This window comes from Schistocerca gregaria, chromosome 1 (assembly GCF_023897955.1).
Source record: "Schistocerca gregaria isolate iqSchGreg1 chromosome 1, iqSchGreg1.2, whole genome shotgun sequence".
NCBI lineage: Eukaryota > Metazoa > Arthropoda > Insecta > Orthoptera > Acrididae > Schistocerca > Schistocerca gregaria.
In genome coordinates, this window is record NC_064920.1 from 743089709 (window position 1) to 743107604 (window position 17896).

At 37.9% G+C, this 17896-nt stretch overlaps 1 protein-coding gene across 4 annotated transcripts in view; it reads right to left on the reverse strand.

The window, feature by feature from the left end:
* LOC126267441 (transcription initiation factor TFIID subunit 4) overlaps positions 1-17896 on the reverse strand; it is a 184080-nt gene that overhangs the window by 122411 nt on the left and 43773 nt on the right. For all 4 annotated transcript variants that reach the window (XM_049972718.1, XM_049972710.1, XM_049972730.1 and 1 more), the window contains exon 3: positions 13462-13551. In XM_049972718.1, the coding sequence (XP_049828675.1) occupies positions 13462-13551 (90 nt within the window). The remainder of the gene's footprint in view (positions 1-13461; positions 13552-17896) is intronic.

Genomic DNA, 17896 nt, shown 5'->3' on the forward strand with positions numbered 1-17896 from the left:
AAAATGGTTCACCAAGATTGTTTCCTTACAGATATTAACAACTGCATGCTGTGAAAATCCAGTCTGGCTGCTGGGATTCATCCTGGTTGGTTGCCTTAACTCTTACCGAGATTTAATCGAAGTTCCTCACCTATATTCTTAATACGGAGATTGACATTTAAGTTTTTACAAATGACTAGGGTGGGGCTGTTCATGTCTGATGTTATTATAGTATCAAAATTTGTCATTTACTATTTTAAAACAATGACATCTTGGAAACTCAGCGAGTAGTTCATTTGCTATTGAGTGCTTAAAGAAAGGAAGTTGTGAAAAATTGGAATTTCTGATGAAGGTTTCCACTTCATAATTTTTTACAATTTTCATAAAGAACTCATTCAACAATAAGACCTCGATTCATGTAAGTCAATTTCTGGTAATGAATCAACATCAGAAAGGACTGTTTACAATCAGTTTGCAGAATTCCATTTTTTTTTTTTCATGCTTCTGTCAGTGAAGAATTTCATGAAGGACAATTAAAATTATTTGTTGCTTCAAAATGCATTGACATTGTGTTGTATGACTGAAAAAGATCATCATACAGCTTACTGTGATTTGGAGGTACCTTTCACCATATCGATCACTGTAGTATATTCAATATTTTAACATTCAGATTTCATTTAATTTATTAATTCATCCAGGGACGATCTTACAAAGATACTGGATTTGTCATCAAAATGCAATGAAAATAAGCAGTTCAAAACATATAAATTCACCAAGAATAAATGTGTTACGAGGATATGACTGGTGTTCAGCCATGGTCTTGATGAAGGAACCATTCTGGCTTTTGCCTGAAAAGATATTGGGAAACCACCCAACACCTAAATCAGAATGACCAGAGAAATTTTTTGTAAAATCCTGAAAATCTGTCCTCTTAAATTCATCTTCTGCAGTTTTTGGGCCATATTATTATCTATGTGCTGGAAAGTTTCAGCATCATTTGTGCCTGCTAATACACAGCTGATAGTCATCAGAGGTTTGGACACTGGAATCTGAGAACAAATGATGAGTTTGTACAGTTTGAAAGCTCTGAACCACAAGTAATTACTCATCATTCAATGCTTAAGTAAAAAGGGAAAGCAAAGTTGCCGCTTTTTGTATTGTTGAACAGCATAATCCTCTGGTAAGAACGTAATGATCCTTTGAAACGATTCTCAGTACAAGAGAGTCAAGGCTGGTGCAGCTGGTATCATTAATTGAACCAGAAAAATATGTTTATTGTATGCAAATTCTAATGGTCTACACAGAAAAGAATAAGTGTACTTGTCTCCTAGTAACCCTTTCCTGGAACTAAGTTGAGATTCTGTCAGACAAAGGTCCCGAGTTCGAGCCTCGGTCCAGCACACAGTTTTACGCTGCCAGGAATTGCAGTCTCCCTGTTGTTCCAAAACCTGATTTTTGAGCATTCTAAATGTTTGCCAAATCTACTAACATTTTGTTTCCAGATCACTCAAAATTTGTATCGTCTATGTAACACAGCCTTTACTTACTACTACTCCATCAACATTCCAATTAAGTGAACAGACATCAACTCATCTCTTGAAAAAGAATTCTTTGTTTCCACAAGTACCACAGAATCTATACCACAACTTGTTTTAGAAGTGGCAGTCATAAGATTTTATCAATTAAAGGTCCCTCCATAGCATACTGCAGTATGTCCATCCAGCATTCTACACAATGAAAGGTATAAATACTATTTTCCATAAAATCAGTCACACAAAAATTTCATGCTTTTCTTTCCAACTTTACTTTGTGGACGTTCTAATTACCTTCATGCCACTATGCATAAGTTGTTTTACCAGCTTTTCACGACTATGAGACACATAAATGCCATTAAGGTAAGTTTAGACCAGAAATGCTCCCCGTGCACAGTATCAAACTTGATACTTTTTAGAGCAAACAACACAGATATTGCGAACATTAGCTTACAATAGAAGCCCTGAGAGGAGATGCATTATTTATTGATTAGATCTCAACTACATATGTGTGATTACTCTGCTATTCATAATAAAGTGCCTGGAAGAGGGTTCAATGAACCACCTTCAAGCTATCTATCTCTCTATCGTTACACTCTCAAAAGGCGCGTGGAGAGGAGAGGAGGGGCGAACACTTAAATTTTTCTGTGCGAGCCTTGGTTTCTCTTATTTTATCGTGGTGATAATTTCTCCCTATGTAGGTGGGTGCCAATAGAATGTTTTTACAATCAGAGGAGAAAACTGTTGATTGAAATTTCATGAGAAGATCCCATCGCAACGAAACATTGTCTTAGTTTTAATGACTGCTACTCCAATTCACATATCATGTCTGTGGCACTATTTACCCTACTTCACAATAATACAAAACGAGCTGCCTTTCTTTGAACTTTTTCGGTGTTATCTGTTAATTCCACCTGATGCAGACCCCAACACTGCACAGGAATACTGGGGAATAGGGCGGACAAGTGTTGTGTAAGATGTCTCTTTAGTAGACCTGTTGCACCCTCTAAGTGTTCTGCCAATAAATTGCAGTCTTTTGTTCGCTCTATCCACAACATTATCTTAGTGATCGTTCCAGTTTAGGTTATTTGTAACAGTAATCCCTATATAATTACTTGAATTTACAGCCTTCAGATTTGTGTGACTTATCGATTAATTGAAATTTAGCAGATTTCCTTTAGTACTCATGTGAATAACTTCACACTGTTCCTTATTCAGAGTCACTTTTTTTACCATACAGATATCTTATCTAAATCATTTTGCAATTCGTTTCGGTCATCTAATGACTTTACAAGACGGTAAATGACAGCATCATCTGCAAACGATCTAAGAGTGCTACTCAGATTGTCTCCTAAGTTGTTAATACAGATCAGGAGCAATAGAGGGCATATAACACCTCCTTGGGGAATGCCAGATATTACTTATGTTTTACTCTATGACTCTGTTAATTACTACGGACTCTGACCTTCTTGACAGAAAATCATGAATCCAGTCACACAACTGAGGTGATATTCCATAGGCACGCAGTTTGGTTAGAAGACACTTGTGAGGAACAGTGTTGAAAACCTTCTGGAAATTTAAAAATATGGACTCAATTTGTCACCCCTGGTGATAGCACTCATTACTTCATGAGCATAAAGAGCTGGTAAGAGTAACTAAATTTTATTAACAAAGGGAAAAGAAAACAATTATATGAATCACTACAAATGACAAAATTGTTTCGAAGTTTCATTGTATGATTAAGGCAAGGAATATGTGTAGGAACAGTAATCATACTCATCCACTCTTCAAATTGTTCTCTCTATTAAGACATGTACTTTCAGATTTAAGATATTATTTACAGAAGAACGCACAGTGTAAACCACTGATTTGGAGGAAATATTTTTTGAATGGCATGGGCAACCACTGTGAAAAGATTTTTCAAAGTGCAACACATAATGGGATGAAATGAGTGTAAATGTTTTGGGGATGGAACATGCTACATGCTACAATCAATACCTAACTTCAATCAGTGACTCTAGAAACACAAAATTTGGGAGAAAACTTCTTTGTCTGATACATACATCAGCTATGAAAGGATTTTTCGAAATTCATTTCCTAAGAGAGTGTAAAGAGGGTTTGAAGATTTTTTGATGAACTGATCACAGCCTAACCCATTGATCCTAGGTACTTGAAATTTAGACAAGACACTCCTTATGCGACGTAAAAGGCCGCTAAGAAAAGATTTTTTTTTTTTTTAATTCAACTCCTGATGGAGCTTAACGGATGTTCAAAGCTTTTTGGCATATCAATGTCTGGTGTTGAATTGTTGATCCTAGAAACATGAAATTTTGAAGGAACATTTATTGTATAAGGTAGATACCTACTGAGAAAGGATTTAGCAAACTCTCAATAACAAAGGGGGTAAATTGGATACAGAAAATACATTAAAAACTTGATCAACAGCTAGCACCATGAAGAATTAACGGACAATGTGAGTTGCATTGTGGCTAATAAGACAAAAATGATTTACATAGTAATGAGCACGAACAAAAGATAGTAACAGAGCAATTAAAAAGTCCTACAAGGCAAAGAACATTGTTTACAAAGAAGTTTTGTAGAAACTCTAACATACAAAGTGATACATATTCTAACGAAGTACTGAAGTATATGATTATTCTGTGAGTGTTTTTGTCCAATTAACATTAAGTACCAAGTACTAAGTCGTATTATTTACTGTCAAAAGACCTTAATTATCAGATACAGAAAAAGATAGGCAGTAACACATTATAAGTGAAGAATTAAGAACATTTAAAAACTTGTTAATTATGGCTACAAGTTCTCAAATTGCTGATACACCACTAACAAAAAATTGAAAATTACTTAAGAAAACACGAACACTGGAAACCATGCAGTGGAAAGAATGTACAACTTGAGCAAGAGTTGTATTCGCGACTGGTGAAAAAACAAAATGTGGCTTCAAGAAACTAACAGTAATCGCTTGGCATTTCGCGGCCAAAAAGCGAAGCATCCCGACCTCGAAGCAAGGCTTTGCGATTATGTAGGTGAGAAGCGGCAATAGAGATGCACATTGAGGTGAAGTATGTCAACTTAAAGCACTGGCTTTAGCCAAAGTACTAGGCATTACCAGTTTCAAAGGTAGCCAGGGCTAGCTGTTAAGATTTTTCAACAGAAGTGGATTAAGATTCCGGAGGAAAACTCCCATTGCTCAACAGCTTCCAGGTGATTAAGAGGAAATAATAAATCTGCGATGCAAACGGTCCTATATTCATCACAAATTGGTAACGCAGATCAAATGCCTATCTATTTTGAAATGCTGCTCGACAACACCGTGAACAGGAAAGGAGAATCCCGCATCATTATATGAACTGGTGGCAGTGAGAAGCAAAGGTGTACGGTGATGATGTGTGTAACCCGTGATGGACAAAAGTTACCACCTTGCGTGATATTTAAAAGGAAAACTATTCTGAAAATATCAGTGAAAAGCATATTGGTGAGGGCAAATCTGAAAGGGTGGATGCACAATGAGATCATCCATCCTACATCCACTAGATGTGTGTCCATATTGGCCATTCAAAGCTACACTTAAACAGTGATATATGCAATAGGTGGCTGATCAAAACTACAAGTTCACATTGAGTGGAAAAATCAAATGGCCACATTTGTCCCAGATTTGTGAGTTGGTGGAAAGTGCATGGGACTCCATTCCGTAACTACTGGTGGAAAAATCCCTCATAGAATGTGGTGTCACAAATTCACTGGATGGAACAGAGGACGACACTCTATGGGAAGACGGTGACAACAACAATTATTCTACCGCAAGTGATAATGATGATGATGATGATGATGGAAGTGATGATGAATAGAGAGGAAAGGGAGCATAGGTATTGACTAATATATGTTATTACACATACTGTATTAACACTAAATTCTTAAAAATGGTAATTCACATTTTCGCCCCTTCTATTGTAGGTAGGCCTAGAGTACCAGCTGGTGGTGATATATTCCCCAGCTGGCTGCCCGGCTAATGGGCCAGCCCGCAGGCACACTGGCCAGCCAGCTGCACACTGCTGAATCGGTTGTGTTTTAATGATTTATCAAACTGTACAACAGCACGTGAAGATTATGATGTGTTTCTTCAAACCAATTGTTATTATACATAATTTTGAACATATCATTACATTAGAACAATTTTTTAAAAATAAAACAAATTGAAGAAAAAAAATCCCTCCCTCAGAATATGGGTGCATGGATTATTCGAGGGCGTGGATTATTTGAGTGTATACAGCATTTACTGAATGATAGTGTACATCTAATTAATACAACAGCACACTATGCTAATGGATGTAGGCCACACTCACAATGGAGCCCACAGTCGTCAAAGCATCCTGTTACCCAAAAAATTCTTGTCATTATAGATAAGGATCACATTAATTTTAGAGTGATATGAAATTACGTGAAATAAATGTTACAAGTTCTGTGGAAATCAACAAAATAAACCTTCATAACCATGTTTTATGAGAAAAACAGCACTCACGCAGATGAAGTCTTGGGTAACTGTCTCTCAAGAAAACTTTCATAATGTTCAATGAAGCTGGGAAATTAACTGAAAAGTATTATGATAAGGCAGATTCCAGTATTGGGAAAAAAAATCAATGTATATGCCACTCATCAATTGTCTGTATTGCTTACTCTAATTTTTGTTTCCAGATAGGAAACAACAATAGCTTCTTAATTTTACACTATTGGCTGCACATCGTTTCAGAAGATAGTTTGAGATTTTCTCTTATTTCAATAATTCTAATACAGCTTCCACTTATTATTATAGGATATTTACTTATTATCCAAAATTATCCAAACTGCATGTTTGCTAGTTTTTATATTTCTTTAGGAGGATCTGTAAAAGTAGCTCAAACGTGTCTGCATTTCATTTGCGAAGTACATTATTTTTCACCAAAACTGCACAAATCGAAGAAGTGTTTCAGTATGATAGCCGGCCGCGGAGGTCTCGCGGTTCTAGGCGCTCAGTCCGGAACCGCGCGACTGCTACGGTCGCAGGTTCGAACCCTGCCTCGGGCATGGGTGTGTGTGATGTCCTTAGGTTAGTTAGGTTTAATTAGTTCTAAGTTCTAGGCGACTGATGACCACAGATGTTAAGTCGCATAGTGCTCAGAGCCATTTTCAGCATGAGAGCACAAAATCCTGAATTGAAAAGAAATTACTACAAAAGACAATCTCCTCACTGTTCTCCTCCGAGAGCTTCACATACATCATCTTGTTAATTTGTAGGATTATCATCATGGGAAGAAAGGAAAGTCCAAGTGTAATAGTATTCAGTAAGCAATTTGCTGCTGATACCAACTGACACATTTTGTACTGTTCAGTAGTTATCAGATGTCTTTGACAATAATTTAATACATTCAAATATATTAAAAACAAAGATTCCAAGACTTACCAAGCGGGAAAGTGCCGGTAGATAGGCACAATGAATAAAACACACAAACACACACACAGAATTTCGAGCTTTCGCAACCGGCGGCTGCTTCGTCAGGAAAAAGGGAAGGAAAAGGAAAGATGAAAGGATGTGGGTTTTAAGGGAGAGAGTAAGGAGTCATTCCAATCCCGGGAGCAGAAAGACTTACCTTAGGGGGAAAAGGATAGGTATATAATTGCGCGGGCTCACACACACACACACACACACACACACACACACACACACACACACACACACACACACACACACACACACACATCCATCGTTCGTGTGTGTGTGTGTGTGTGTGTGTGTGTGTGTGTGTGTGTGTGTGTGTGCGTGAGTGCGTGCGTGAGTGCGCGCGCGCTACCTATCCTTTTCCCCCCCCTAAGGTAAGTCTTTCCGCTCCCGGGATTGGAATGACTCCTTACCCTCTCCCTTAAAACCCACATCCTTTCATCTTTCCTTTTCCTTCCCTTTTTCCTGACGAAGCAGCCGCCGGTTGCGAAAGCTCGAAATTCTGTGTGTGTGTGTTTGTGTCTTTTATTCATTGTGCCTATCTACCGGCGCTTTCCTGCCTGGTAAGTCTTGGAATCTTTGTTTTTAATATATTTTTCCCATGTGGAAGTTTCTTTCTATTTTATTTAATACATGCAGTCGTATGTATCACGCCGTTTCCTAAGTGACTTAACAAAATGGTGCACCAACTTCACCATACACAGCAAAGGTCTTAAATTCTGACTGACTTTCATGTTTCACAATTACTTTGAGTGTGGCTTTCATTTCTGAGAATTCTCACTACACGTATGTTCAGCATCTCAGCTCACGGTGCTGCTTACCAATTATTTTTTTCAGAAGCTCGATTACAAGAAAATTTATACTTCTCACTTGCCATACAAATGAACCACAATTTACAGCACAACCTCAATGTATCCAAACAAAAATAAAAATTGGGAAGGGGAGGGTGGGAAGAGAAGACAATAACACCAACTGTTGCAAATGAATTCCAAGTCACGGTGCAGCTAGGCATTTTTCTCATTTGCAGTTACTGCTGCAGATAAAAGTAACACAGTATGTCAACAACAATAAGGGAACTGCATTCACAATACTCAGATTAGAAACCCGAAACTTAAATAAATGAGACACGAATCCACGCCACTGGCCATACTCGGAAACGTATTTTGAAGTTCTAGCAAAGCAAAGGCTGCTTCATAAAATCACAAGTTTTAATGCCCAACAGCTAAGCCCTGCTTAGTTATAAGTTGGCTTCCCTCCCCGCAATATTACTCATAGTTGTAAGACTCTTTTGTCCACAAAAAGACTATAGCAAAACTGCATTTTACTATTTTATTCTGAACAAACATACTTACTAAGTTAATGTTTCAGTCATCAGTTACAACACAGCAAACACTCATTATTAAACATATTTCATCACCAATAACAAAAAGATTTTCCTATTTCCATTTTTCCGTATCTCAACCACATCAGCCAAAAACAAAACATTTCCAGAGAGGATCGTTATTTTTGTTATCTTGCAATCAGTATTATCAAACTGTCATAAAGCTGAATAAGACTCAGAGTTCATACAAATTTTTTTACAAATATCTATAAAAGGAGGAGCTACTGCATGAAACTACAAATCCATAAAAAGGACACAAAAACAGCTTGGTGCTAGGTAACAAACCAATGTACACAACCAAAAGTTGATGGAAACACCGATTTTTGGCACGTGCCAAGAAGGGGGCCACTAATTTCCCTCAATTTGCCCTACCATATATAGCTTGACCTAAAATCATAGATGACCTTCCTCATATTTCAGCAGATGAAGCAGCCACAGTTCTGCTACATTCTGTCCATGTCTGACTGCTGCTCCTAGTGAACATGAGTGTGTCATGTCTTTATTTTATTATAGTTTAACAAGTACATCCAGAGCAAGTGTCAAGATCAAAAAGAAGCTAAATATTACAGCAGTCAAAGTTCTAGAATAAGCATCATAACAGGCAAAACTGATGATGTAAACCAAAATATAAAAAATGAAGGAAATAAGATTATAATTTATACCTGTCAACAACGAGGTGAATAGGGACAGAGCCCATACTTGGATTACAAAAGAATGGTGAAGGAAATCAGCCACGCCCTTTTCAAAGGAACCCACTTGGATTTGCCTGGAGCCATTTAGTGAAATCACGGAAAACCTAAATCTGGAAGGTCTGATAGAGATTCAAACCATCATTATCAAGATGCAAGACCAGTGTATCATTAACATGCAACCTCCCTCAGTTATAAAAACTGAAGTCTGGAAAAGTTGAGTAGCTAGAGGAATGAAAAAGAAATACTAAATGAGCTATGCATAGTGCCCCAGAAAGGGAAAAGTAAGAGAGAGCAAACTCCCCGAATAACAGGAACTAATCAAGTTGGAACAGAGGAGTAAATAGAATTTATGATAATTACCATAAAAAGTGGTTTCAATTACAGTGTACAGTCTTTCCTGGTGTTTACAATTTCAATTTCTGAAAACTGACAATTTATTTTCACTGCCTAAAAAGTATTGAATGCTATCTCATTAAATCACTGAAAGTGAGAAAATCCTATATCGGAGGTTTTGCAAAAGGGTTGGGCATTCTGCAAGAGGCTCAAAAAAAAATTAATTTTGGTACTAACGCACCCTTTACCTGCTATTACTGTTTTTCCATACTGTTTAAGGTATAAAGTGAATACACACCTTTCAAATGTTTTTTAAGTCAATGCCTAATTTTTATAACATCTGTGTACTGAATGGTGAAGTCTCTAAGTACGAAGTATTCAATGAATTGAATGTATATACTGCCCACTACCCTTGAAAAAAATTCAATGAAATTGTAATTCCAAGTAAAGTCAATAAACATATCAAAATCATCAACACAGTCACTCAGTGAAAATATCCATACAGAAACAGAGGCTAATCAAGATGAGTTCAATATTCTGAATTTGGTCAATAGAAACTGTTTCACTGCTGAATACAATAATACGGTTCCTCCATATAACCATCATATGAATATCAAAATGATGTATCTTATCCCAGAATAAAAAATTATGAAAACTGCTTAACAAAAGTAAGGGAACTGGACAGCATGAGATAAATGCATAATTTTATATAGATTATGCAAAGGAAGCCACTCCTCAAGCAGTAGCAGTTAATGTTAGCTTGATGGAGCAATGAGACATTCCATGGAATTAAAAAAAGTACAGACCTGTATCGCTGACATCAATCTGTTGTATAATTATGAAATACATTTTACACCTCCACATTATGACCTAAAATAATCAAAATCTCTGCAGGAATCAACAGATTCTGCAAACAACAATATTGTGAAATTCAGCTTTCACTGTTTGTCCATTAGATCCAGATGCCAATAGACAGGAGAACCTATGATAACACAGTGTTTCTTGACTTGTGGAAAGCATCCACATTGTTGTCAATTGAACAAAATATGAGCATATGGAATACTGGACCAGCTTTGATGGCTGCATTCAAGATTGGCTAACAGACAGACCTCAAAATTTTAATTCTTAATTAGGTGAAATTTTTAAGCATAAAAGTGACTCCAGGCATTCCCCCAGTGCGTTTTATAATGCTGTTACTTTTAGTGGTATATATAAATTATGTGGTGGACAGTATCAAAACAGCCGGTGTGCTTTTTGTGGGTGATGCTGTTGTATAAATATAAGTCACAATGCCAGAAAATTGTAGTCAAACGTAGGAAGTTACGCAATGAGTGACAACTGGTGCTCAGACTGACAGCTGACCCTAGACATACAGAAACTAAAAGGTAAAAAGTCCCACTACTGTTTAATCAATCAATTGGCAACCAATCACTGGAAACAGTAAGACATTGGCAGACACTACAAAAGAGCTGTGGATATGGAGAGCTAAAGTGGAATGACCACATAAAACAGCCAGTTAGAAAAGTAGATACCAGAAGAAAACTTACTTCAGCTACAGAAAGAAGTTTACAAAACCCCCATTCAACTGATGTTCATATATTATTCACTGGGCTGGTGTCCTTCCTGACAAGGTAGTATTAATGGAGGAGAGAAGGGAGAAACCATAAGGTGAACCTCAATGAATTCCTGTAGCATGCTTTTAGTGTTGTAGGGGCATCACAGAGATCCATTGTTAAAGCTCTGGAAGTGTGCATTCCAAGGAGAGCCATGTAACATATTAACCATTTCGCTGCTGTGGGCACTTAACACACTCTGCTATGCTGTTCTCCAGGTGTTGTGGACTTGTGTACCCATGCCGCTTGGATTTTACTTCAGTGCTACGGACATCTGAATGTGTTCTGAGCCGTTGACCTCTCTATGCAGTAGGTGAGTTACTTCCACTGAATAAAAACGTTTCGAGTATTTATCATACAACATATGTGCATCATCGTATGCTATCATTTGCGGAAAACCTCATTTCAAGATCTTGATCGTTTATGAGATATGAAGAATGATTAGGACCACAATTCATGATGCACATAGATGTGAATATATCAGCCAGAATGCCTTCTCTCAACATAGGCACCATCATTTGGCGAGTAGTACAGCCATGACACAAGCAGCCACAGCACAGAATGCAAAGATCTCGTCTGCAGCATTACAAGGGTTACTTACTTTCTCCCACATGCATTTTGCAAAATGAAACTAAAGATAAAATCAAAGAAACTTTAGCTTTTGCAGAACCTTACCAACTGCTGTTCTTCCCACACACCACTCACAAATGGAGCAAGAAAGAGGGTGCCCAACATGCCCCCACCCCCACTCCCACATGACATAAAAATATTAGTGGATCAAAGAAGCAAATATGAAATTTATTTTATTAAAATTGACTATGAATCTTAGGTAAACAAATTTCTTACATTCTTGATGGTAAATTGATCCAATTGTTTGCATTCATTGTCATACAGCTGCAGCAAAATGTACAGCAGTGATTATTCTGGCATACAATGATTTCCTGATGAGAAGTAGATCATATTTAATTCCGCTGTCTTCACAGTGTGTTTACTGAAGAGATTTTATCCACAGTTTTGTTCTTTGTACCTACAGTTAGCTGAATAAATTTCAATGCTTCACTATTATAAATTCTGAATACATGAACAACATAAAGCAGCACTGACTTGTAGTCTCAAAAATCCAGTATCAAATATAAATATATCAGGAAAATTTTCAAATAAGAACTCCATCTGTTCCACCAGAAAACCAAGACTTAAAAGTCAACAAACATAGGATTATTTGGTTACAAGATTCTAAATTGCTAAAGAAACGGTTGCAAAAAAATTGATCCAACCTATGATTCTAAAGCAAGATACATCTTAGTGCACAAACAACAACTGTACTGTAGTGCCTTGATCCTAACAACACTCATCTTTGACCCCGAATTTATTCATTCACAAACAGAGATAAACACTTGCCCAAAAAAGGAAATCTGTTCTTCAAGACTGCATTACTCCCAACCTCAAGCAAAACTGTGCTGATGCTGATCACATACAATCTATTCTTTTTCTCATATGATTTTCAATTTAATTTAAATGCACTGGATAAATGAGAACAATATGGTGGAATCCTTCAAATTTCATATTCCCGAAACTACCTCACTTTTTCTTCAGAATTTCTGAAAGAGATAATCTACTATAGCAAGAATATATTTTGGAGAATCTGAAATCATCCGCACTGAGCTTGAATGCTCCACTATTCTCATGGCAACCTTCCATCAAGTGATGTCACTTTCAAATGGAAATTATGGTAGATTGTTGATGTTTCAATAAACAACTATGAATATTTTATATTGTGTTTTCAGCATGGAATTACTATTATCATTATATTGCATTACATATTCCATTATATATTACATTTCTAAATAATTTGGAAAGATTTTCACTGTCTTTTAATCCAAGTTTACACTAGCTTTGAAACCTATGAAGAACATTTTGAACAAGACTGAAAATATGTGCCCAGGCTCTAGGATCATGATGTACACTCACAACTGAAGAGCATTTTTTTTTTTTTTTTTTTGTACTACGGTAGCAAAGAAATCACATAGTAATAGAGTCACTGAAAAAAAAATTGCATTTTGTTAAACATTATACAGAAAATATGTTAAACACTGATAATGTAAGTATTCACTAAAATTTTCTGCACAAAGTGCTGTTATTTCTACTAGTTATTCATAAGCTTATTTTTTAGTTTACATGTCATTCTTAGTATTACTTAAACTAAAGACCACAGGAATCACACTGGGTTTTCAATCACATTGGGCTTTGTACAATTTCACAAGTTGAACAGAATGATATGTGACAAAATAAAAAAATAAAACAATTTTCCTTACATGAAATATCAGACAATGTAATTGGAACAAAGCCTTCCCACACCCATGCACAGTCAACAATCAAATATTTTTCCCTCCCATTTAAATACATATGATGTGCATATTCGTGAACGAAGTATGTTATTTACCTGTACAGTTGCTGTCTGAGTTGTTAAAGCTGGAGGAGGTGTTGCTTGAATAGCAGCTGCTGTTGTTGTCGCAACAGCTACTGTTCCATGCTGAAATTTGAAAAGATAATTGGTGAATTTAGAAAAAAAAGAAACATTTATTCCACAACAATTGAGTATATTTGTTCAGATGAACCATGTTAATTGTTCACTTACTTAACATGCAACATGAAAATCCTATAAAAAAACAATTAATATGGAAATTAGCACTGGGCAAAACCAACAAAAAAGAGTAACCCTAACAAAATTTGTATTTCTGTACAGTGTTCTACAATCCTAAATTGATTTTTTTCTCAATTATTTCAGCTGAGATAGCTAACAAAGATGGTTCACATGACTAAGCACTATGGGACTTAACATCTGAGGTTACCAGTCCCCTAGACTTAGAAATTGAACCTACAACAAAGATACTTAAGGTCATTAATTGTGGATACAATTCAGTACTTTTATTATATCAATGACTTTGGTTATAGACTGAGTGTTTCCCAATGCTGTTATCAGCTGTCATTTTAAACTACTTAAAGAAGGTAAAAGTTCTAAAAAACAATTACCAAAAGTCATGCTCCAGCCCTCATTTATCTTCAGTCACCGATTAACATCCAAGGGCTCAAAATTTACAATTATGAGACATATATCTAAATTGCACTTAAACTGCTAAAAAACTAGAACACAGAAATATGAACAACTAATCATCTATACATACTACTAAATTATTAAAGCCCACTGCCAGGGACAGGACAGATTGGTACAACTCAACTCATAAAAATACAACAGAGATTCTTGATCTCTGGAAGAAAGGAAACGTTGTTCTCACGAAACCCTGTTGGATTAATTTAGAGAACTGGCGTACAAAGAAGACTGTGCAGTAAACCTGCTGCCACTGTCATGTCTCACATGTACGAATCATCATAATAAGATAAGAGAAATGACATAATGTCTCGCACAACATACGCATGGTACAGTACACGAAACTGCTAACATTGATATGAACTTCACCACACACTACAGAGCGCTTGCACAGTTTACATGTAGATGAACATATACTAGACTTGTTGGCAACTGCTGTATCCTAGGGGTTACGCCCTCCCACAGTATAGCCAGGTTGCTTACTTGGTAGACATGGAACAGCATAACAAAATGTTCACTGTCAAGATTGCAGAAGGCATCACTCCAACAGGCAGCACCAAAATCACTAAACTATTTCCTTAAACCTGTCATTTATGAAAATGGAATGGGACAAGTAACCTTCTACTCAGCTGGTATTTACGAGGCCACATTGCTCCACGTCAGCCGATTCAACTAAGGTGATCAGCAGTTACCTCCGATTATGCACGAGTCACCTAGCAATGATTGTCGTGTAATCTTCAAGCAACCTTGCACATTTCTGCTCTGATACACAAGTATTTACAGACTGGATTATGCCCAGCATGCTGGCTAGCCTGAATTGGACACTGAATCAGGAACTTGTAATTTATCCAGTTTGGACTTTGCTTCTGCTTTTAAGTGATCTTCAGTGAACTCGTGCTTTTCACTCAAGTGTCCTCACACAACTCAAACTGTATATATTGTACCATAAATAAAAGTTGTAACTTTTATTAATGCTGACATTTGTTGTTATACAGGCACCTTGGAGAAACTGACGTTTATTTGGCATACAATATACCACTCTGTGGCTTTCATCATAATAACAACCAACTGACCTGATCTCTTTGAAAATGTGTAAATAGAGACTGGAAACAGTGATGACAATGCAGTTGTAGCAACAATGGAAACAAAGGTAAAATTGACTAAAAGGCAAGCAGAAATGTCTACATGTTCAGTAAAATAAATAAGGAGGGGTTGTCTCAGCTAGCAGCAACACTCATTTGATTCACACAAACAAGTAAAGAAATTGTTGCTGAAATTCAAGTGAATAATTGATCAAGCTCTAAAAAAAAAAATATGTACATAGCATACATCCACAAATCAGCATGGTTTTAGAAAGCTTCACTTCTGTGCAACTCAGCTTGCCCTTTTCTCATGTGATGTACTGTGAACTACGGATGAAAGGGAACAGGTAGATTCCGTATTTCTGGATTTCCAGAAAGTACTTGACATGGTACTGCATTGCAGGCTGTTAACGAAGGTAAGAGCATATGGGTAGGCTCACAGATATGTAAGTGGTTCTAAGACTTCTTGAGTAATATAAGCAAGTATTTTGTCCTCAACGGCGAGTGTTTGTCAGACTAGGGAATCATCAGGAGTGCCACAAGGAAGTGTGATAGAGCCACTGTGGTTCTTTATATACATAAATGATTAGGTGGACGGAATGAGCAGCAATCTACTGTTGTTTGATGATGATGATGCTGTAGTGTACAGTACAGTGCTGAAGTTGAAGACAAAATTTGTAGTTGGTGTGACATATGGCAGCTAGCTCTAAATTTGGGAAAATGTAAATTAATGTGGATGAGTAGAAAAAACAAACCTGTAATGATTGAATACAGCATTAGTAGTGCACTACTTGACATACTCACGTCGTTTAATTATTTGGGTGTAAAGTTGCAAAATGATATGTAACGGAATGAGCATGTGAGGACTCTGGTAGAGAAGGCGAGCAGTCAACTTCAGTTTATTGGAAGAATTTTAGGAAAGTATAGTTCACCTGTAAAATAGACCACATATAGGATGCTGGGGCAACCTATTCCTGAGTACTGCCCAAGTGCTTCAGACTTGTACCAGGTTGGATTGAAGGAGAGGAAAGCTGCTAGATTTGTAACCGGTTATTTTGAACAACATGCAAGTGTTACGGAGATGCTTCGGGAATTCAAATGGAAATCCCTGGAGGGAAGGTGATTTTCTTTTCAAGGAACACTATTGAAAAAAAAAATTTAGAGAAGCTGACTGCCAAATGACACAACTGCTGCCAACATATACTACGCATAAGCACAAGATACAAGAAATTTGAGCTCGGGTGGTGGTGGGAGGGGGGGAGGGGAGGGGCCAATCACAGCCAGGAGCTGAAGAAGGGGGTCACTTCTCCGGCTAAGGAGGGAAAGCAGCACCCAGAGAGGAGGTTGTGGGAACTGAAGGGGAAGGGGAGGAAGAGGGTGATGGGGCTGGGTAAGGAAGAGGTAGTAGGGGAAAGGATGTAACAGAGGCAAAAGTTGGAGACAGTAACACCGTATGGAGTGTCTCATTTTTTTGGCAAGCCTCAGCATAAGACAGACGATCAAGAAACTTGTACTCTTGGAGCTTCTTATCTTCTTTTCTCTCTTGTAAACTGGGCAATCTGGTGAGTAATGGGAGTGGCTGTCATGACAACTGACACACAAAGGGAGCGGAACACAGGGGCTTCCCGCATGGAGTGGATGTCCACAGTCACCACACAGATGGACCCCCATACAATGGGAAGCCATATGCCCAAAATGCAAGCACCAAAAGCACCTCTTGGATGGTGCGGCGTACAGCTTCACATCACGTCTGTAGCACATAACCTTGACCTCTGGGAGGGGGGATATGTTTATGCCCCTCGAAAGCCGGAATGAAGGTGCAAGTCTCAGTGCGGTTCTCTTTGCTACCCTTGTGCACATGTCAAACAAAATGAAAGCTGTGTCACTCCATATCAGCCTAGACTTCCTCATCGATTTCCAGAATGAGGTCCCTGTGAAAAATCACTCCCAAGACCATATTCAGGGATTTGTGATAGGTAATAGGCACTGGGACATTGCCAAGATGATCACAAGAATGAAGAGCTGCATACTGGATTGGAGAAGAAGCTGTGATCAGCAGGAAGCCCAACCGCATCTTACAGAGAGGCTCAACTCCCCAAACTTGTCCTTAATATTCTCCCCAAAACACAATGGCTTTGTGGCAGTGAATGTGTGTGAGGTACTGGGGAAAGTCTTTCATCCCAAGATGGTATACCTGGCCCTCCTCCCCTGGTGTAGCCATGGAAGGAAAGGCTGCCAGGTCATATAAAGCAGCATTCAATGATCCTTCAACATTTTAAGAGAAGGCCATTTGAGAACGGCCAGGTTTTTGCAGCTTGATATTCTTCATGAAAACCACACTCCCCCTGTGGGTGCCACCAAGCCACAGCAAGGGCCACTTGGCACAGCAACCTTTGCCAGGAGTTCCAATGCTCCAAGAAGACAAGCAACCACTCTTCTGCATTTATGGGGAGGGAAAAGCTCAGGTTACCAGGGGACTCAGCAAGATGGGTACATAACAGACATCCCCCCCTCCCCCACATGGACTGGTTACATGTGCTAGTGGAGGAGGGGGGGGGGGGGCTATGGTACGGAAGGAAGGGGGGGGGGGGGGAGAGAGAGAGGAATCCCAAGCCATACACTCTAGGCAGGGATTTCTTCCCCAAATGGTGCACACTAAAAACATAAAATTTGGAAGTTAAATCCTC